The sequence below is a fragment of the Thunnus albacares genome, chromosome 15 (genome assembly GCF_914725855.1).
Source record: "Thunnus albacares chromosome 15, fThuAlb1.1, whole genome shotgun sequence".
Taxonomy (NCBI): domain Eukaryota; kingdom Metazoa; phylum Chordata; class Actinopteri; order Scombriformes; family Scombridae; genus Thunnus; species Thunnus albacares.
The window spans coordinates 25,881,795-25,904,377 of NC_058120.1; the positions used below are offsets into that span (position 1 = coordinate 25,881,795).

The 22,583-nt window shown below is 38.9% G+C and overlaps 1 protein-coding gene across 1 annotated transcript; it reads left to right on the forward strand.

Annotated features, from left to right (window-relative positions):
* Positions 1 to 4,871: 4,871 nt before the first annotated feature.
* On the forward strand, positions 4,872 to 20,458 carry LOC122998570 (neuroblast differentiation-associated protein AHNAK). The gene is made up of 4 exons (XM_044375500.1): positions 4,872 to 4,886; positions 5,008 to 5,164; positions 5,433 to 5,584; positions 5,639 to 20,458. Exons 1-4 carry the CDS (start codon positions 4,872 to 4,874, stop codon positions 19,520 to 19,522), a joined length of 14,208 nt encoding a protein of 4,735 aa, XP_044231435.1. The 3' UTR covers positions 19,523 to 20,458.
* The last annotated feature ends 2,125 nt before the right edge of the window (positions 20,459 to 22,583 follow it).

The window sequence follows — 22,583 nt, forward strand, 5'->3', positions numbered from 1 at the left end:
TACAGTAAACATGTTAAGTACTGTGCAAATTGCAGGAATGTTACATAATTTCCATTTCAATACGCAACACTTTTTACAGGTTTTAAATGAATATTTCCTCCAAAATTATCTTGTTTGTATCAATTACTTGCCAGCTTCAAAGACCAGAAGAAAAAGGTTGTTTTTGAATTCCTTCACAGACAGTTTTTTATGTTTTAACCATTTGTGATACAGCAGTTGGCTTGTTTGGCTCTAGTTATAATGCTAAATACAACCCAGCCATATGTATTTTTGCTAGACTTGGATACCCAACATTTTAACTAAGCTGCATGAGAGTTTTTATAAACGTTTTGATGTTGTTTTTATTAAAAATTAGTCTAATTTACTTAATTGTTTCAGAAATGGGCACTGCTTATAGAAGCTCAGTTCATCTGGCATTCCAGAAACAACTATCCGTCAATAAAAGATTAATTAATGAAGATTAATCAGCTGCCCAAAGCCGACAAACATTTTATCTGCAATGCAAATAATTTGATTCTCAATGTTGAGTGAAACCGCATGTATTCATGCTAATGTCCAGTGACAACATAACAAATACTGATCAGTGGTCTCTTGATGATATTAATTTATTAGCCAATGAGAATTTAAAACCACAGGAAATATGGAGATGTTGTTTATAGTTGGTTCTCCGTGACTCAAGCCTTATCTTATGTATTTTATCTGTAATTTTTTATCCAAAACAACATAACACACCACTAACAAGTACAACTCATAATAGACCTCGCATTAAAATGTCCTGAATAAAGTGTTAATCTAATCTGTAGCGGACACAAATCAAATCAGAGGTTAGGTATCACAGCTGGTAATGATAACACTGACTAACCTGATTCATCTGGAGTCAGACTTTCCCTTTTTGGAAGCCCTGAAGGGCTGCAGAGGCTAATCAGTCGATCAATACAGTGGATCACTTAACGGACGACGGAGGCAGCGGGTTCCTGGGGGAATTATTGCCAGGAAGGACTCTAAATAGTCTCATCATCGGCTCCGGTGTCTCTCTGAGCCTCAAAACAACAGGCTGGGTAGAAGCTTCAGCTTACTGCGCTATTTTTGTGCATTTCCTTGTGTTGCATTCCTTCATTGAAAGGTTGAAATAATGTCAGTCTGTGTTGGATAACTTTTCAGAGTGCACTTTTTAACATAATTTACAAAAATGACGTTGACGTCACGTTGAATACTCTGTTCAGTTGTCTGTGACTGCTCCTGCTAAAATTACCTAATGCAATTTTCCTTTAGTGATGCGTCACCACGTACTGTATTTGTAAGTATGTAATTTGTAGGTTATTTGCAGAGCGTGCAGAGCCTGGTGGAAGGAAGCTCAAATATTTACTAAACTATTTTACTATGAACAGATGTCATATCAATGATGAATTGGTGCTGATGTTGTGTGTGTGTGTTTTTCTTGTGTGTTTTTTGTGAACAGGAGCTGGGCAAAGGCTGAGAGGACAAGAGGCCGGTAAAGAGGACGATTCAGTGAGTCAATGTTCATTTGATATGTTTCAGTTTGTTTCTTTATCATTCGTTGAATGTGAGAAGATGTTTCTTCAGTTAAAAGAAAAACAGTATGTTAAAACTATCGACTTTTTTGGTAATTATTTTAAACCATTGAGTCCAACTTATCATGAATTAACTTAACTTTATAACCAGTTTTCAAGTCTACATGTGTTGATGATGCTGGCAGCTTAAGGTTTAGGTTTTATTTCCCTTTTCCGTAACATTTGCTGCCAACCTTATCTCCCACATATCGATTAATGTACATCTTATCTTTTGGAATCTATTGGTTTGAATTAAGTATTTGATTGGTTGCGTCAGATAAAGATCTCCACAAAAACTCCTCCTAAATTGTGGGCATCAAAAACCAGAACTATTGCATCGTAGCGTGCTATTTTAGCATTAATCCGCAAGTGCAGCTGAGGCTAAAATTCAGTCATTAGTTTAAGAGGTTTCTGTCACGAACTGTTGGTGGCACTAGATGAAAAGTGAGTCATTAGGATTAATCCTCTGGGAACCATTAATGTCTGTACAGAATTTCATGGCAATATATTTAATAATTGATAAAATATTTTACTCTGGACCAAAGTGTTGGTCTGACAGACAGGCCATCATTACCGTTCCTGGAAACAAACAACTAATGTGACATTGAAAAACTGGCAGACAGCTAAACAACAAGTCAATGCAGCTTTTGGCTCAGCAAAGTGTCGTCATTATACATTCTGTGATCCAGCTTTCTTCAGACCTTTCTTGTTCATGCTGGAGGTGCAGCTACAAGAACGTTAACACTAAGAAATAGTTTTTCAGGTGGCTGAAGAACAAGAGGTGCAACATTAAGGAAAACTGACACTGACTCAAATACTGTAATATCACTTTGAGAAAATACCAGTTTTGGGAATTGACCATGTGACAGTGTGCTTATTGACTGACCTTCTGTCCATGTAGATATGTGACGAGCCATCTCAGTTCACAGAGGGAGAGAGACCACGCCCTCAAGGATCGTCCCCCGTCGAAGAGTTTCCTGAAACTGAGAAATACACCGACAGTGACAAGGAGGTAAAGAGCAACACATAACTCTGGTACACAGACACAACAAACCAGGTTAAGACGGTAAATTAGAGAACAAACAACCAACAATAACCTAAAGAAAATATGTACATGATAAAATAAGGCAGGTTTGTCCAGTAGGAATCAAGTTGTGTACACTGTGTTTCTCAAAAACTCAATAGAGGAAACTGTGTTTCCTTTACTTGAAAAATTAGGTTACTAGAGGGCAGACCGTAACCTGGTTAGTTAAATGCATCTGAACACAGTGAGTGATTCAACAGTCTGTTTTGTTCAGGCTGTAAATAAATGAAGTTAGAGACATTTTCTTGTGACCAAGTGAAGCAAGCTTGTGTTTCTGGCTTATTTATGCTCACACGGAGCCACATGAAGATCCCATAAACAAATTCTATCCTCCAGTGTTACACATTCATAGAAAAACATCATTATCGTTCTTATATAAAAGATACTAGAATTTCCACCTTGTATCCTTAAAGGCAGAATGAGCAGGATTTGTCGGTTGCAGTTTGTAAACATAACGTTCAAAGTCGGCCCTTCTTCCCCGGCTCAATGACACCAGAAGTTCACGCTACGAAGCGGTCGCTACGTTTTTATAGAGACCCGTCCTCACACCTTGCACACTGTTATTGGTTGGGGGCTTCACACCCACTGCCACTGTCTGCAGATACAGACATTGCCAAACACTTCTAGTGGGTCTTAAGTGATGATTGAGAGGGATTAGTTTTGTATAAGTCAATCCCACTTTAACGTAATTATGTTATGTAATTATAACATGATGTTTGGTTGGTTTTATCAGATGACTCAGTAATTACCCTCTTATAGATCATGCTCATTGGGAGCAATTAAGATCATGAGAGTGTTTTAATGTTGTTTTTGTTAAAATTGGTCTCTAATTTACTTAAGTGTTTCAGAAATGTGTATTGCTTTTAGGAGCTCACTCTCTGTTCAGAAGTTAAACTACAAACCTTTTAATCTAGCAATTCAGAAAAATAAAATTACAATGCAAACATCATAATTGTAATTTCTTGATTCACATTGAGGACTTTTGTGCCTTTTATAAAGACTGTAATCTTAGACCTAAAACTTATCAGCTATCAGCAGCCTCAATAGATAAAGATGAATCAGCCACCCAAAGACCAAAAGCGTTTCATCTTCAATGGAAATAATTTGATTCTCCATGTTGAGTGAAACCCCATTTATCCATACCAACGTCCAGTGATAACATAACAAATATTGAACACTCGTCTCTTGATGACATTAGTTAATTAGCCAAGTAAAATCTAAAACCACAGAAAATGTGGATATGTTTATAGTTGTAACAGTTGTAAATCAAGCCTTATTTTACTTATTTTATTTGTATCCCAAACAGGTCATGTCAACAGTAAGTCATGAATTGTGTACGTAATTACAATTTTGGATAAGCTGACATTGAACATAACATGCTGGTAATGACAGATATCTGTAATTAAGTCAACTGTATGGCTGTTTTTAGGTGCCACTCTCAAATTCTTATTTTCTGTCAGAAACCTTCTGTTGGCTCTTTTTCTGTCCTCAGGGTTGTGAAAACCTCCAAGAAAACAATCCTGCTTACAGCTTGTTGTTGTACAAAGTCTGCTAAGCGTTGCCAAAATTGATAAATTGCTCAATTTAGTAATTTGTTCCCTCAAATTAGGGGGTGATTAAATTATAATTCTTCATCCATTTGTTATTTTCCTCTTGACACTCTCACTATGGATGGCTTGATTTAATATAATTCATTTTGGACTGAGATATGTAGATATACTTTGGGTTTTGGCTGTTAAACACAATGTTATCTTTAACAATAACGGTAATAAAATATGTATACTGACTCAACACAAATAAACTACACAAACACAAATTAGTATGTTGGGGTTACAATTTGTCAACGATTTGCCTCAGTGTGTGCTGGAAATGGGCTTTCTGTTTTGTTTGCTGTTGCTTATCGCAATAATGTCTCAGGCTCGGTTACTCCCATGTATGAATATAATGTATGTACAGTATATAGAGTATGTACTCCGTGCTTCCGAAGCCTGATGATAGTGATGAATTATCTCTGTTGCCTTTCAGTTTTAATACGACTGAAGCTCTGACTGCAACAGTAATCTTTTTTTTTTTAGTACTATGTTTACTCAGAATTAAAAGATTTGTTTCTATTCTTCTTTAAGTGTGAAGCGGAGCATGACCCACACCACAAAAGAGGGAAGAAAACAAAAAAGTCTGGGTTTGGGTCCATGTTTGACAAGCATTCGACTCCAAAGATGAGTAAACTGAAGGTGAGACGTTCCCACCTCTTCCTCTCTGTACTGTAGCTGTGAATCCCTTCAGGCTGTGCTGCAGCAGATAATAGCACAGCTGAAGATAAAATGATTATCCTTTCTATTTTTGATGTTTTAGCAGGAAGTTCCCAGCCCTGAGTCAGGCGTGATAGTGAAAACAGCCAAAGATGGATGTGCAGAGGGTCTCATTTATGGTGGAGGAGGTAAAGAGGGAATCTTCATTAAGGAGGTGGTACCAGAGTCGCCTGCATCGAAAAGTCTGAAACTGAAACAAGGTAAGCCAGCAGTTGGAAATAACAATTACAGTGACTTTTTTTCAATGACAGCAAAAACTAAATATTTAAATTTAACTGAGTTAACTGAAAAATCAACGGCTTCTACTGTATTTTGTTGTATATTTTCCATTTCAAATTCCCATAACAATCATCTTTAAAAAGAAACTTCATGAGCAAGTGGCCTTTAACACAGTCAAAACACTTCCATAGATTGAAAGCTTTCTCATCACAGTGCTTCTGATATATTCCACTCTTTTTTTTTACGCAGGTGATCAGATTCTGAGCGCCACTGTGTACTTTGACAACGTGTCATATGAAGATGCCATTCAGATTATGGAGCATGCTCAGGCTTACAAAGTGAAGCTCTGCTTGAAACGCAATCCAGACATCACAGAGACTGAACCAGCCGTCGAATCTGACGTCATCCCTGTAACTACTCTCAAGCTGTCTCCTTACATTCTTTGTGATGTGTAGTTTTTAAGGTTAAAACTGACGTTTCATATTTCTGTTGCTCAACAGGAGGAAGAGCACTATTCTCCAGAGATGAAGGAGCAAGCAAAAACTAAGAAGCGTAATGATACTCGCATTTCATGGCCTAAGTTTCCCTCCTTTGGCAAAGGACGAAAGTCACGTTTTACAAGGTCTCACAGTTCCTCAGAAGCTGATGAGCAGAGAAAGCTGGAGCTGAGCCCCTCCACAAGTTACACAGAGTCACCTATAAAATCTCAGGATGCCCTCAAAGGCAAGAAGAAGCATAAGCTAAAGCTGTCTGGTCTAACAAAGAAAAGCCGTGTAAGTTCTTCTGAAGAACAGGACACAGATGCACCAACACCTGGGCAGGTCAGTGGCGCTGACATTCACCAGACACAGGAAGCATCAGACATGCTTTCACCTGGCCGCCTTGAAAGCCCCCCTGGAGAAACACCTAACGCCTATGTGACAGATGTTTTGACAGTAGTGGAAGACTCAGACTTAAGACTTGAACAAAATCAACAAAAACTGACTGAACCTCAAACTGTTCAACACAAAGCGGAACTCATCACTGTAGACAGCACTTTGAAAACAACAGATCTTACTGTGGCTCTGGCAGATCAAGAATCTGGTATCAAGTCCCCTGATGGAAAGAAAAAAAAGAAAGAAAAGTCTGAATTAAAAATGAAACTTTTGGGGAAGGATAAGCACAAGAAAGATGCAAAAGTGAAATCACCTAAAAGGCTGAAAACGCTGGGAGCAAGTATTGAAAAAACAGATCCACCCGAAACTGAAAAATCTGATGTCATCCCAGTTATTGAGTCACAGACAGAACTACAGGGGGATCAACTAGCGCTTGATACCAATACCCAAATAATCAGCAGTGAGAGTCCAGCCAAATCAGTGACAACACCGATGAAAATAAGTGTACCAGAGGTCGAACTTGATATATCTGATATTGCACTTATAAAAAAATCTCAACAGAAAGGTGAAGAAAAAACGAAGAAAGGCAAGGGCATTAAACAAAAAAAAGAAACAAAGACAGGTCCAACATTCAAACTGCCTAAAATAGGCTTGAGTGACATTACCACTGAGGAAACTATACAAAAAATTAGCGTAAATGTTGAAGAATGCACAACAAATATCGAGCAATTTACAACTGAGGGTAAAGATGTGAAAGAAGACCCTTATTACAAACTGTCAAAAAGCAGCCTTTCCAGAGCAGAACTTCCCAAACGTGAAGACATTGAGATTCCAGGTATGGAGGATGTGTCTAAAAGGACCACAGCCAAAGGAATTAAAGTGCCTAAAGCTGTTTCTATGGGACCCCATGAAGAAATTCAACCTGAAACTGTACAACTGTCAATTGATGTCGACAGCGTGAAAGAGGCAGTTTCAAAATTGCCTGGATTTAAGTTGCCTAAGGTTGACCCGACTGGAGTGCCAATTCCTGAAGAAATTACTGTGATAGATGCAAATGCACAAAGAATATCAGTGAAAACACCAACAAAAGCTGTAGATACCAAAACAAAACATGAGGCACACTTCACTAAATTTGATGTAACTGCCTCTCCAGAAATCCCCAAGACTCCAGTCAAACTACCAAAGATCAAACCTGCTGATTTAACTTCAGAAGAACTTTTAAGTGAGACGAAGGTAGATTTCAAAGGAGCCATTCATCAGACACAAGAAATTGAGAAAACAGAAGGTACAGAGGGCATCAAATCAGAATATCAACTCACAGCTGCTCTCAGCTCAAAAGAATCAGATAAGAAATCAAAGAAGGCAAAGATAGTAATGCCTAGCTTCGGGATTGCAAAACCAGACATAAGAATTCCTAACATTGGAATTGATTTGCCAAAACAAACTATTTCTGAGCAAAAATATGATAAAGTAACAGGAGAAAGGACTACATTCCTCCAAGAAGGAAAGATTGTAGGAGTCATGTCTGATACCAAAATACCTGAAATCGAAACATCTGCAATGACAGTTGGAGGTGAACTGAAAGCTCCCAGTGACAACACTGAATACATTGATTCAGTAGGTGGTTCATCAGCCAAGAAAGATGGTGGCATTAAGCTTATGAGTTTTGGTGTTAAACTTGATGCTGCACAGGCAAAGGCTGATGTCTCCTTTCCAGAGATCAAAGGTGAAGTCAAAGATTTTGAAGCTGAGGAGCACACAATCAAACTGCCCACATTTGGAACTGTTATTCCGGACATCAGTGTAAATGTACCTGATGCAACTAAGGATATACACATTGATAGGGCAGAGATGAAGACACTTGAAAGAGAAGGAAAGGGTAGCAAGTTTAAAATGCCAAGTCTTGGTATCTCCAAGCCAAAGATGAAAGGACCTAAAATGGATTTAAGCCCATCTAAGACGGATGTAGATGTAAGACTCCCAGAAGCCCCAGAGTTTGATGTCACGGTTGGAAGTGTAGATGTTTCCATTCCAGAGCAAAAGTTGGAAGTCAAAAAACCTGAACTGGAAATCAAACCTCTGCAGTCTGAAGGTGATCTTGATGGACAAGGAAGCAAGTTCAAAATGCCAAAGTTGGGAATCAAAATGCCAAAAATAAAAAGGCCTGAATTTGATTTAAGCTTATCAAAGAAAGACATAGATGTTACACTACCAGAGGCTAAATGTGAGGTCGAATTCCCAGAAGCCCCTGATGTTAACGTTACTCTTGGAAACGTAGATGTTTCCATTCCACAGCAAAAGCTGGAAGTAAAAAAACCTGAATTGGAAATCCAACCTCTGAAGTCTGAGGGTGAGCTTGATGGACAAGGAAGCAAGTTCAAAATGCCAAAGTTTGGTATCAAAATGCCCAAAATTAAAGGTCCTGAATTTGATTTAAGCTTGTCAAAGAAAGATGTAGATGTCCCAGAGGCTACAGCTGAGGTCAAATTCCCTGAAGCCCTTGACACTGAAATTACTCTTGGAAGTGTAGATGTTTCCACTCCAAAGCAAAAGCTGGGTGTCAAAAAACCTGAATTGGAAATCCAACCTCTGAAGTCTGAAGGTGATCTTGATGGACAAGGAAGCAAGTTCAAAATGCCAAAGTTTGGTATCAAAATGCCAAAAATAAAGGGGCCTGATTTTGATTTAAGCTTATCAAAGAAGGACGTACATGTCCCAGAGGCTACAGCTGAGGTCAAATTCCCTGAAGCCCCCGAGATTGATGTTACTCAGGGAAACATAGATATGTCTATTCCTGAGCAAAAGATGGAGGTTGAAAAACCTCAGTTGGAAATCAAATCTCTGGAGATTGAAGGCGAACCTGATGTACAAGGAGGCAAGTTCAAAATGCCAAAGTTAGGTATCAAAATGCCAAAAATAAAGGGGCCTGAATTTGATTTAAGCTTATCAAAGAAGGACGTACATGTCCCAGAGGCTACAGCTGAGGTCAAATTCCCTGAAGCCCCCAAGACTGATGTTACTCAGGGGAACATAGATGTTTCTATTCCTGAGCAAAAGATAGAGGTTGAAAAATCTCTGTTGGAAATGAAACCTCTGAAGATTGAAGGTGAACTTGATGGACAAGGAAGCAAGTTCAAAATGCCAAAGTTGGGAATCACAATGCCAAAAGTCAAAGGGCCTGAAATTGATTTAAGCATATCAAAGAAAGACGTAGATGTAACACTACCAGAAGCCAAAGCTGAAGTCAATCTTCCTGATGTTGAACTAAAAGAACCCTCTGCTAAAGTTGAAATGAAAGGTGCAGGGAAGGCTACAGAAGGATCACCATCAAAATTTAAAATGCCTTCTTTCAAACTACCCAAATTTGGACCTGCTACTCCAAATGTCAGCGTTGAAATATCTGATAAAAACAAAGACATTCAAATTCCTGAAACACAGCTAAAAACACCTAAAGATGGTGGCAAAGTTGACATTACAGTACCTAACATTGATATTGAAAGTCCATCTCTTGATGTGAAAACAACAGCAGCTGAACTTGATGGAAAAGGAAGCAAGTTCAAAATGCCAAAATTTGGAATATCATTACCAAAAGTAAAGGGTCCTGAAATTGATTTAAGCTTATCAAAGAGAGATGTAGATGTCACATTGCCTGAAGCTGAATCCGAAGTCAAACTTCCTGATGTTGAACATACAGAACATGGATTTAAAGTCAAGGTTAAAGCTTCAGAGATTGAAGTTCACCAACAGGATGTTGAAGGATCACCATCAAAACTTAAGATACCTACAATCACAAACATCTCTGCAGAAGTACCTGATATTGACAAAGATGTCAAAATCGATGGAGTTGACATTCATATTCCAGAACAGGGGCCAGCGGTTCACATTGCTACACCCAGCATTGACATTGAAGGGCCATCAATAGATATGAAATCTACAGGTACTGAACAGGAGGGAAAAGGAAGCAAGTTTAAAATGCCAAAGTTGGGAATGGCAATGCCAAACATAAAAGGACCTGAAATTCACTTTGGCTTATCAAAGAAAGATGCAGATGTCACACTACCAGAAGCCAAAGCTGAAGTCAAACTCCCTGACGTTGAAGTAAAAGAACACTCTGGTAAAGTGGACATTAAATCTCCAGAGAAAAAAATTTCGGCCAAAAGTACAGATGGATCTCCATCAAAATTTAAGATGCCGACATTCAAACTACCAAAATTTGGTGTAGGTACTCCAAGCGTCTCTGCAGAAGTACCTGATATTGACAAAGATGCCAAAATCGATGGAGCTGACATTAATATTCCAGGGGAGGGTTCTCACATTGCCACACCCAGCATTGACATTGAAAGCCCTTCAATAGATATGAAGACTACAGTAACTGAACAGGATGGAAAAGAAAGCAAGTTTAAAATGCCACATCTCGGTTTCTCCATGCCAAAGGTGAAAGGACCAAAAATTGATTTAAGTTTGTCGAAGAAAGACGTAGAAGTCACATTACCAGAGGCTAAAGCTGACATCAAAATTCCAGAAGCTCCTAAAATTGATGTAAATCTTGGAAAAGTAGATGTTTCAATTCCAGAGGCTAAGATGGAGGTCACAAAACCTGAATTGGAAATGCAGGAACTGCAGACTGAAGGTGAACTTGATGGACAAGGAGAAAAGTTAAAAATGCGAAAAATAAAGGCGCCTGAATTTGATTTAAGCTTATCAAAGACAGACGTAAATGTCACACTGCCAGAGATGAAAGCTGAGGACAAACTCCCAGATGCCCCTAAAATTGATGTAAGTCTTGGAAAAGCAAAGGTTTTGATTCCTGAGGCAAAGGTAGAAGTTGAAAAACCTGAGTTGAAAATTAAACCTTTGCATACTGAAGTTGAACTTGAAGGACAAGGAAGTAAGTTCAAAATGCCAAAGATTGGAATGTCGATGCCAAAGGTAAAAGCACCTGAAATTGATTTAAGTTTATCAAAGAAAGATAAAGATGTCACACTACCAGATGTTAAAGCTGGAGTTGAACTCCCGGAAGCTCCTAAAATTGCTGTGGATATGAAATCGCCAGAGTGTGAAGCAGATGTTGATAGGCATGGAAGCAAGTTTAAAATGCCAAAGCTTGGAATCACAATGCCAAAAGTAAAAGGGCCTGAAATTGATTTGAGCTTTGCAAAGAAAGATGTAGATGTGTCACTACCAGAAACCAAAGCTGAAGTTCAACTCCCTGATGTTGAAGTAAAAGAACCTTCTGCCAAAGTGGAAATTAAAGCACCTGCAATTGATGTTCAGACAAGTAATGTTGAAGCACCATCATCAAAATTTAAATTGCCATCATTCAAATTTCCTAAATTTGGAGCTGCCACGCCAAATGTTGAGGTACCTGATACGGCCAAAGAAATTAAAATTGATGGAGCTGACATGGATGTATCTGTGCCACAGAAAGATATTGATGTACCAGAAGTTAAAGCAGGGATCAATTTGCCAGAGGTTGACGTCAAAGGCAGTGTTATGATGGAGCAACAGCCAAGTGTTGAAGTAGATGCAAAACAGAAAAAGCCAAGGTTTTCACTGTCAGGATTTTCTTTTTCAAAACCAAGTGTTAAGGCCGTGGAAGTTGATGTCAGTGCTCAGGGTGTGAATGCTGCAATTCCAGAGGGAAAGGTTGAACTAAAAGGAGGGGAAGTGGATATGAAACCACCAGAATGTGAAGCAGAAATAGACAAGCAAGGAAGCAAGTTTAAAATGCCAAAGTTTGGAATCTCAATGCCAAAGGTAACAGGGCCTGAAAGTGATTTAAGTTTATCAAAGAAAGATGTAGATGTGACATTACCAGAAGCCAAAGTTGAAGTCAAACACCCTGAAGTTGAAGTGAAAGAACCTTCTGCTGAAGTGGAAATTAAAGCTCCTGAAATCAAAGTTGCAACAAAACATACAGAAGAATCACCATCAAAATTTAAGATGCCAACATTCAAATTACCCAAATTTGGAGCTGCTACTCCAAAGGTCAGTGTGGAAGTACCTGATGTAAACAAAGACATTAAAATTGATGGAGCAAAGCTTGAGGTACCTAAAGAGGGAGCTACAGTGGATGTTATAGCACCCAGCATTGACACTGAAGGCCTATCTGTAGATGTGAAAGCTAAAGGAAGTGAACTTGAGGGATCAGGGAGCAAGTTTAAAATGCCAAAGTTTGACATCTCAATGCCTAAAGTAAAAATGCCTGAAATTGATTTAAGCTTATCAAAGAAAGACATAGATGTCCCATTACCAGAGGCTAAAGCTGAGTTCAAGCTGCCAGATGTTGAAGTCAATGAACCTGAAGCTGCCGTTTCAGTACCTGATGCACCTGATGTTAAAATTGATGGAGCGGGCATTAAAATTCCTGAAGACGTTCTTGCAGTTAACATTGCAGCACCCAGCATTGACATTGATGGCCCATCAATAGATGTGAAACTTACAGGAACTGAACATGAGGGAAAGGGAAGCAAGTTTAAACTGCCAAGTCTCGGTTTCTCTATTCCTCAAGTCAAAGGGCCTGACATTGATTTAAGCTTATCAAAGAAAGATGTAGATGTAACACTACCAGAAGCCAAAGCTGAAGTTCAACTCCCTGATGTTGAAGTAAAAGAACCTTCTGCCAAAGTGGAAATTGAAGCTCCTGGAATTGACATTCAGACCGGTAACACTGAAGGATCACCATCAAAATTCAAAATGCCAACATTAAAATTACCTACACTTGGAGCTGCTACTCCACAGGTCAGTGTAGAAGTATCTGATGTGGACAAAGACATTAAAGTGGATGGAGCAGATTTAACATTGCCAGAAGCAAAAGCTGAAGTCAAAATCCCTGATGCCAAATTGAAAAAGTCAAGATTTTCATTACCCAAATTTTCATTTTCAAAGCAAAGTACAAAACAGCCTGAGGTCGATGTCAGTCTCCCAGAAGTTGACGTTTCTCTTCCTGAAGGAAATGTGGAGGTCAAACAACCTGAAATGGAGCTTAAGCCACCAAAAGGTGATGCAGAAGTAGATGGACAGGAAAGCAAATTTAAAATGCCAAAGTTTGGCATCTCAATGCCAAAAGTAAAAGGGCCTGAAATTAATTTAAGTTTATCTAAGAAAGATGGAGACGTCACACTCCCAGAAGCTGAAGTTCAACTTCCAGATGTTGAAATGAAACAACTGTCTGCTAAAATGGAAATTAAAGCTCCTGAAACTGAAGCTCAATCAGGTAATCTTGAAGGACTCTCATCAGAACTTAAAATGCCAACATTCACATTACCCGAATTTGGAGCTGCTACTCCAAAGGTCAGTGTGGAAGTACCTGATGTAAACAAAGACATTAAAATTGATGGAGCAAAGCTAGAGGTACCTAAAGAGGGAGCTACATTGAATGTTATAGCACCCAGCATTGACACTGAAAGCCTATCTGTAGATGTGAAAGCTAAAGGAAGTGATCTTGAAGGATCAGGGAGCAAGTTTAAAATGCCAAAGTTTGACATCTCAATGCCTAAAGTAAAAATGCCTGAAATTGATTTAAGTTTATCAAAGAAAGACATAGATGTCCCATTACCAGAGGCTAAAGCTGAGGTCAAACTGCCAGATGTTGAAGTCCATGAACCTGAAGCTGCCGTTTCAGTACCTGATGCACCTGATGTAGCTGGTACTCCAAGTGCCACCATAGAAGTACCCGACATGGACAAAGACATTAAAATTGATGGAGCGGGCATTAAAATTCCTGAAGACATTCTTGCAGTTAACATTGCAGCACCCAGCATTGACGCTGATGGCCCATCAATAGATGTGAAACTTACAGGAACTGAACATGAGGGAAAGGGAGGCAAGTTCAAACTGCCAAGTCTCGGTTTCTCTATGCCTCAAGACAAAGGGCCTGACATTGATTTAAGCTTATCAAAGAAAGATGTAGATGTAACACTACCAGAAGCCAAAGCTGAAGTTCAACTCCCTGATGTTGAAGTAAAAGAACCTTCTGCCAAAGTGGAAATTGAAGCTCCTGGAATTGACATTCAGACCAGTAACACTGAAGGATCACCATCAAAATTCAAAATGCCAACATTAAAATTACCTACGCTTGGAGCTGCTACTCCACAGGTCAGTGTAGAAGTATCAGATGTGGACAAAGACATTAAAGTGGATGGAGCAGATTTAACATTGCCAGAAGCAAAAGCTGAAGTCAAAATCCCTGATGCCAAATTGAAAAAGTCAAGATTTTCATTACCCAAATTTTCATTTTCAAAGCAAAGCACAAAACAGCCTGAGGTCGATGTCAGTCTCCCAGAAGTTGATGTTTCTCTTCCAGAAGGAAATGTGGAGGTCAAACAACCTGAAGTGGAGCTTAAGCCACCAGAAGGTGATGCAGAAGTAGATGGACAAGAAAGCAAGTTTAAAATGCCAAGGTTTGACATCTCAATGCCAAAAGTAAAAGGGCCTGAAATTAACTTAAGCTTATCAAAGAAAGATGTAGATATTACACTCCCAGAGGCTGCAGTTCAACTTCCAGATGTTAAAATGACACAACAGCCTGCCAAAATAGAAATTGAAGCTCCTGAAACTGAAGCTAAAACAAGTAATGTTGAAGGACTCTCATCAGAACTTAAAATGCCAACATTCAAATTATCCAAATTTGAAGCTGCTACTCCAAAGGTCAGTGTGGAAGTACCAGATGTAAACAAAGACATTAAAATTGATGGAGCAAAGCTAGAGGTAGCTAAAGAGGGAGCTATGGTGGATGTTACAGCACCCAGCATTGACACTGAAAGCCTATCTGTAGATGTGAAAGCTAAAGGAAGTGAACTTGAGGGATCAGGGAGCAAGTTTAAAATGCCAAAGTTTGACATCTCAATGCCTAAAGTAAAAATGCCTGAAATTGATTTAAGCTTATCAAAGAAAGACATAGATGTCCCATTACCAGAGGCTAAAGCTGAGTTCAAGCTGCCAGATGTTGAAGTCAATGAACCTGAAGCTGCCGTTTCAGTGCCTGATGCACCTGATGTAGCTGGTACTCCAAGTGCCACCATAGAAGTACCAGACATGGACAAAGACATTAAAATTGATGGAGTGGGCATTAAAATTCCTGGAGACGTTCTTGCAGTTAACATTGCAGCACCCAGCATTGACACTGATGGCCCATCAATAGATGTGAAACTTACAGGAACTGAACATGAGGGAAAGGGAAGCAAGTTTAAACTTCCAAGTCTTGGTTTCTCTATTCCTCAAGTCAAAGGGCCTGACATTGATTTAAGCTTATCAAAGAAAGATGTAGATGTAACGCTACCAGAAGCCAAATCTGAAGTTCAACTTCCTGATGTTGAAGTAAAAGAACCTTCTGCCAAAGTGGAAATTGAAGCTCCTGGAATTGACATTCAGACCAGTAACACTGAAGGATCAAAATTCAAAATGCCAACATTAAAATTACCCAAATTTGGAGGTGCTACTTCACAGGTCAATGTAGAAGTACCTGATGTGGACAAAGATATTAAAGTGGATGGAGCAGATTTAACATTGCCAGAAGCAAAAGCTGAAGTCAAAATCCCTGATGTTGAAATCAAAGAGCCCACAGGCTCAATTTCAGTATCACAGGAACCAATAACAGAGAGTGACGCCAAGTTGAGAAAGCCAAGCTGGACATTACCAAGATTTTCATTTTCAAAGACAAGTGTTAAGCCCCTTGAAGCTGAAGTCAATCTTGATGTCCCAAAAGTTGACGTTACATTACCAGAAACCAAAACAGATGTACATCTTCCAGATATTGACATCAAACAATCCTCAGATATTTCAATAGAGGGGGCACCTGCTATGGACCCTGATACCAAATTGAAAAAGTCAAGATTTTCATTATTTTCATTTTCAAAGCAAAGTACAAAACAGCCTGAGGTCGATGTCAGTCTCCCAGAAGTTGATGTTTCTCTTCCAGAAGAAAATGTGGAGGCCAAACAACCTGAAGTGGAGCTTAAGCCACCAAAAGGTGATGCAGAAGTAGATGGACAGGAAAGCAAGTTTAAAATGCCAAAGTTTGGCATCTCAATGCCAAAAGTAAAAGGGCCTGAAATTAATTTAAGTTTATCTAAGAAAGATGGAGACGTCACACTCCCAGAATCAGCTCCTGAAACTGAAGCTCAAACAGGTGATGTTGAAGGATCCCCATCAAAACTTAAAATGCCAACATTCACATTACCCAAATTTGGAGCTGCTACTCCAAAGGTCAGTGTGGAAGCACCTGATGTAAACAAAGACATTAAAATTGATGAAGCAAAGCCGGAGGTACCTAAAGAGGGATCAGGGAGCATGTTTAAAATGCCGAAGTTTGGCATCTCAATGCCAAAAGGAAAAGGACCTGAAACTGATTTAAGCTTATCAAAGAAAGATGCAGATGTCACACTCCCAGGAGCTAAGGTTCAACTTCCAGATGTGAAAAAGAAACAACCGTCAGCTAAAACGGAAATTAAAGCTCCTGAAACTGAAGCTCAAACAGGTAATGTTGAAGGATCCCCATCAAAACTTAAAATGCCAACATTCACATTACCCAAATTTGGAGCTGCTACTCCAAAGGTCAGTGTGGAAGCACCTGATGTAAACAAAGACATTAAAATTGATGAAGCAAAGTCGGAGGTACCTAAAGAGGGATCAGGGAGCATGTTTAAAATGCCAAAGTTTGGCATCTCAATGCAAAAAGGAAAAGGACCTGAAACTGATTTAAGCTTATCAAAGAAAGATGTAGATGTCACACTCCCAGGAGCTAAGGTTCAACTTCCAGATGTGAAAAAGAAACAACCGTCAGCTAAAACGGAAATTAAAACTCCTGAAACTGAAGCTCAAACAGGTAATGTTGAAGGATCCCCATCAAAACTTAAAATGCCAACATTCACATTACCCAAATTTGGAGCTGCTACTCCAAAGGTCAGTGTGGAAACACCTGATGTAAACAAAGACATTAAAATTGACGAAGCAAAACCGGAGGTATCTAAAGAGGGATCAGGGAGCATGTTTAAAATGCCGAAGTTTGGCATCTCAATGTCAAAAGGAAAAGAGCCTGAAACTGATTTAAGCTCATCAAAGAAAGATGTAGATGTAACACTCCCAGGAACTAAGGTTCAACTTCCAGATGTGAAAAAGAAACAACCGTCTGCTAAAACGGAAATTAAAGCTCCTGAAACTGAAGCTCAAACAGGTAATGTTGAAGGATCTCCATCAAAACTTAAAATGCCAACATTCACGTTACCCAAATTTGGAGCTGCTACTCCAAAGGTCAGTGTGGAAACACCTGATGTAAACAAAGACATTAAAATTGACGAAGCAAAGCTGGAGGTACCTAAAGAGGGATCAGGGAGCATGTTTAAAATGCCGAAGTTTGGCATCTCAATGCCAAAAGTAAAAGAGCCTGAAGTTGATTTAAGTCTATCAAAAAAAGACGTTGATGTCCCAGTACCAGAGGCTAAAGCTAAGGTCAAACTGCCAGATGTCGAAGTCAAACAATCTGAAGTACCTGATGCATCAGTTGAGGATGAGGCTATGTCGAAACGACCAAACTGGGCATTTCCAAGATTTTCGTTTTCAAGGACAGGAGGTAAAGCTCCTGATGTTGATGTCAATCTTGAAACACCCAAAGTTGATGTTACATCACCAGAGTTGAAAGCAGAGGTCTGTGTACCAGATGTTGAAATTAAAGGACCTTCGATGGCTATTTCGATGGAAGAGCCACCTGCTGAAGAAGTTGATGCAAACTTGAAAAAACCTAGATTTTCCCTGCCGAGATTTTCTTTTTCAAAGTCCAGTGTTAAAGAACCCGAAGTCAGTGCTGACCTTCCACATGTTGATGTTTCTCTTCCAGAGGGAGAAGTGAAAGTAAAACAACCTGAAATGGAAATCAAAGATCCTGAGCTTGAAGCTGAACATGATGGACAAGGAAGCAAGTTTAAGTTGCCAAAATTTGGCATAGCACTACCAAAAGCAAAAGGACCTGAAGTTGATTCAAATGCACCACAGAAAGATGTAGATGTTACACTGCCAGAAGTTAAAGCAGAGGTCAAACTCCCAGAAGCTGAAGTCAAAGAATTGTCAGCTAATGTGGAAATGAAATCTTCAGAGATTGAAGCTAAGTCAAAAGATGTTGGAGGGTCACCAATGAAATTTAAAATGCCAACACTGAAAATGCCGAAATTTGGAGGTGCTTCCCAAGATGTCACCACAGAAGCACCTGATGTAGACAAAGTAACTGAAACAGACAGAGCTAAAATTAAGGAGGATGTTACTGTCAATATCAAGGGTCCAAGTGTTGATATTAAAACGGATGTCTCCAAAGTAGCAGTATCAGATTCTGAAACACCAAAGGCTGAAACTGACAGTGTGGGTCTTGGCTCTCCAAGTAAATTCAAACTATCATTATTTAAAATGCCAAAGCTGAATTTTTCAAGACCCAAAACTGAAGATGAACATGTCTCTATTGACACAGAATGTAAAGATAATCAGCTAGAGATGGAGGTTGAACCCAAAGAAGAGAGTAAATCACCAAAAATGACTTTGACATCATTTGGTGAGATCCTCAAGAATATTGATGTTGAATTTGATGTGCCAAAAACGGACAAAGAGGAGGAAAATCTTGACACCTCAAAGGAAGTTCATGAAACAGCTGAACTCAAAAAGCAAGAGGCAAAGGGAACGGAAACAAATACCAAGCAAGATACTACCAAAAGTTCTGAGAGGACAGGCTGGTTTAAATTCCCCAAATTTGGACTGTCCTCTCCATCAGAACCTGCAAAGGTTTCCGAAAAAGACGAGCACAAGGATGAAAAGAGCCCAGTAGGGGAAACAGTGGATGAGGAAATAAGTCCCACCTGTTCTGTCCAGTCATCAGATGCCTTTGCTGATATTAGCTCTACAATGACAAGTGAGCATGTTGGCCTGTCCTTATCTTCCCCAACCAAGGTAACTGTCAAATATTCAGATCCTAACTTTAAAACAGGGCTTGGAGAGATGCATAGTAACATTATTACTTCCACCACTAGGACTGAGCTGATATCAGTTGAGCCCAACTTGCCTGAGAAAATCACCATTCTGTCATCTGGACTTTCATCTTCATCAGAGGACACGCTCAGACTGGAATCTGGAAAAATTCACGTCATTACATCAAACATACAAGCGACCCCAGAAACACAGCAGGCCAAGATTCTAACCGCTGTCCAAGTCCAATCGGCTGGAGGCCTTCCCCTGCAATCAGAGGCTAAAGAAGCTGCATCGTGGACTGTTGAAAACACACAAAGTGGCAGGAGAACAGTCTTCGAGAAACTCTTAGTTAGGGAAACATCAAGTGAAAGCAAAGAAACAATTGTTAAAACTAAACAAACTACACATATATTTGACTCTGCTGAGCCCATCTCAGATGAGACAGCAACATCCATTCAACGACTAAAAGACTCTGTGCACTCTGAGAAAATGAGGTTTTTTGATGGCGCTAAGAAGTGAAATAACTTGATGTAAACTACATCTAAAGATAACATTCCTGGTTGCCTAGCATCAATGACTGGCGGGTTCTGAATTTCACTGGTCATAGTCATGCAACAGAAAGGTGAGATAGAAAACAGATTGGCGACCTGTTAGCAGGTTTAACTTACCAGTCACAGAATTCGTCAGTCTTTAGGTGTTAACTTCAATCTCTGGTTACATGTTGTTGACCTATAAAGAAAGAGATTAATATAATTCACACTGAAAATGTGATAAAGTTGTTAATAAGCTGCATAACTAAGTGCCCTAACTGCGAATTATGACAGGGCTTCACCAAATATCCCTGCTAAGTAAGCCATGTCTTTTGCTTATCAAAATCTTTGTCGTTTCATAGTTTTTAATGTACAGTCTTAAAATACCGAGTTACTTGTGCTCTTACTTTATAAGATGATAATCACCAGTGCATTTGACTGTAAAATTTGAACAAGACTGTTGCAAAAAATTATCAATGTTACTGACATTCCAAAATGTTTACAATAATTTCACTGTAAAGATAACAGTAGAGAACACCTACAATACAATAGTGTATTATGTGGCAGGAAAAGTGCATATGTACATGTATCACCAAGATATTCTTGTTAATGTAGCTAAAATGTAAAGGAACAATAGCAATGCAAAGCTGAAATGAATTGCTAAAGTGTACTACTGCAACTATATTTTTTATTAATATTTTGCTTAGAATCTAATTTGCTACAGTAAAAATATATCAACAGTATGTTCTCTTTCAATATCACTGTATAAAGTGGGAATATTGAACTGGCAGTGTAAATAGCTTGTAATGACCTCTGGAGTTTTTATTTGATTACTGCTCCTGTTTGTATTCTGACTCTGATGTAGGCTTTAACTCAACATGTTTGCAAAGTTATACACAATAAAGAAATAATATTATATGCAAAACTGTGTCTGAAGCCGGTGATGACAGAGTTATGATCTGGATTTCACGTCAGTAAGTTTAAAACCTTTTTTGTGCTTGTGTGGATACACTGTGGATTTTGGCCCTCATCACTTACATTGAAAGCACATTTGAAGGGGATCTTTTAATAGTCAGTATGAACAGGAGGAATGATTACAGCGAGGAAAACCTCTTTCACTGTGAAACTGTGAACTGTCCTTTAATAGGGACATCTTCCCTTCTCTCACTTTACTGTACTTTATGCCAGTTTCTACACATTTTGTTCTAACTATCCCACTGCCAACCAAGTAAATTGTAGCTCACAAACTCCTTTTCAACTGTTAAAAGTGTCAAAAAGAGGCTGACAGTTATTCAGGAGAACATCTGTATTTGCACACTAGAGGGAGACACAGCTCACAAGTATATTGTTTAACTACCACTGTGTACCTGGGGTTTAAAAAAAAGTGAATTATCTCTACATCTCTATTATCTCTGTAACACACGGTGAAATGAAACGTTTCTTTGCTAATCACTGCTGTGCTGGTTGATAGCTGCCATTATATACCAGTAAAACCCTTCACTAACTTTACTTAACCGCCATAGAGTCAAATATAAAAGAGACGACGTCTTCCTGTGTCACCCAATTTCAGTTTTATGGTATAAAATGTGACAAATTACCTGACAAAAGCAGCCGCTAACAATTAAACTCATCAACGGCTGCTCGCTTCACTGCTGATTAGGTGCTGCCTTCAGGTGCTCCTCGTAAAGTGTAGCTTCAAGAGACTTACTTGAATAGACTAGAATAATATGGACACCACAACAAGTATTTTGATGGCTGGTGTGGTGTTTCATCAAGCGACGAGATGGAGAAGGGAACATGCTCACCGCTCACCAGGTATGAACACACAACTATTTAGAAGAGTAAGAACATAATTAAGAACAACAAAACACATCACAGGCAGTTATTAACTGTAACTGTAAACTGTAAATTAGCTGTAAGTGTGAACCAAGGGGTCATTCCCTCCACCAAAATTCAAAACACATGATCAGCACCTGCTTAAACTCCCAAGACACCTGAAATAAATAAATAAAAAAATCCTTTATTGTAGCTGTTAGCTTTGCACTCCAACATTTCATCACTTTCAAGTGTTGAACTGAGTATGTCATAACTTTGTTGCAGTTCAATAATTACAGTGCCTTCTAGCAACAGCAAGTAAACTGGTGAGAATGAGTCATTTCACTTGACAGTAAAAAACAGAATGGTTGGCAAATTAGGTCCAATCTGGTTATGTCACTTTCCCCTTAGGTCGGAAAAGAAAGGAATCAGTGTTTAATCTGAATTGTCCTAAATACATTACATGGCCAAAAGTATGTGGAAATCTTCCCTAAACTGTTTGTGGAACTATTGAATAAAATATCATTGTATGCAGTAGCAGTAAGATTTTGCTTCATTAGAAGTAAAGGGCTCAAACCTAAACGCAATAATACAAATTATTATAATACATTTTACTCAAAGATGCTTTACATAGATAAACGAAATGGCAAAAAGAAGGTACACACAAATACAACAGAGCAGTAGTTAAAAGTAGAAAACAAATGCACTTTGAACAAAAGACAAAAAAGACAATTACGAAAAAACGAACAGTAGACCATGTGGGCAGGGGTGTTTGTTCATATACAACAGTGAATTCCAATCAGGGTACTTCTGCGGTTACCAGAGGGTGGAAAGAGTGTGGAGTACACTCGACTAATCTGAAATAATAGACATTACAATGTGATTTAAAAAAAAAGGCTTCACACATTCAGTCAGTTATAACACCTGAACAATAAGTGATGGAATTGAAAGTGTGTGCAATAGTTTAAGGTAATGGATGAGGAGTTGAAATAATTAGCTAAAGGTAATTGATAAAAAGTTGAAATAGTTGAATATATGGATGGAATGTCCAGGTTCTGCTTCCTCAAGTGTTAGTAACACAAAACACAATGAATCTCTTGTACACTTTTATATGATTAACGGTTTTAAACAACATACAGTTTAAAGCATTTCAAATGGACACATTTGGTGGTACGTCTGACAGGAAAAGGTTGGGAATTGCAATCTTCATCCCGTAATACTAAGGTTTCCGATAG

Bases quoted from the DNA above. Each gene is read 5' to 3' on its own strand.
- LOC122998570 (XM_044375500.1), top strand. The intron at 5,165-5,432 runs GTAAGCCAGCAG...TTTTTTACGCAG, and splicing joins AAGTCTGAAACTGAAACAAG to GTGATCAGATTCTGAGCGCC. The intron at 5,585-5,638 runs GTCATCCCTGTA...TGTGATGTGTAG, and splicing joins AACCAGCCGTCGAATCTGAC to TTTTTAAGGTTAAAACTGAC.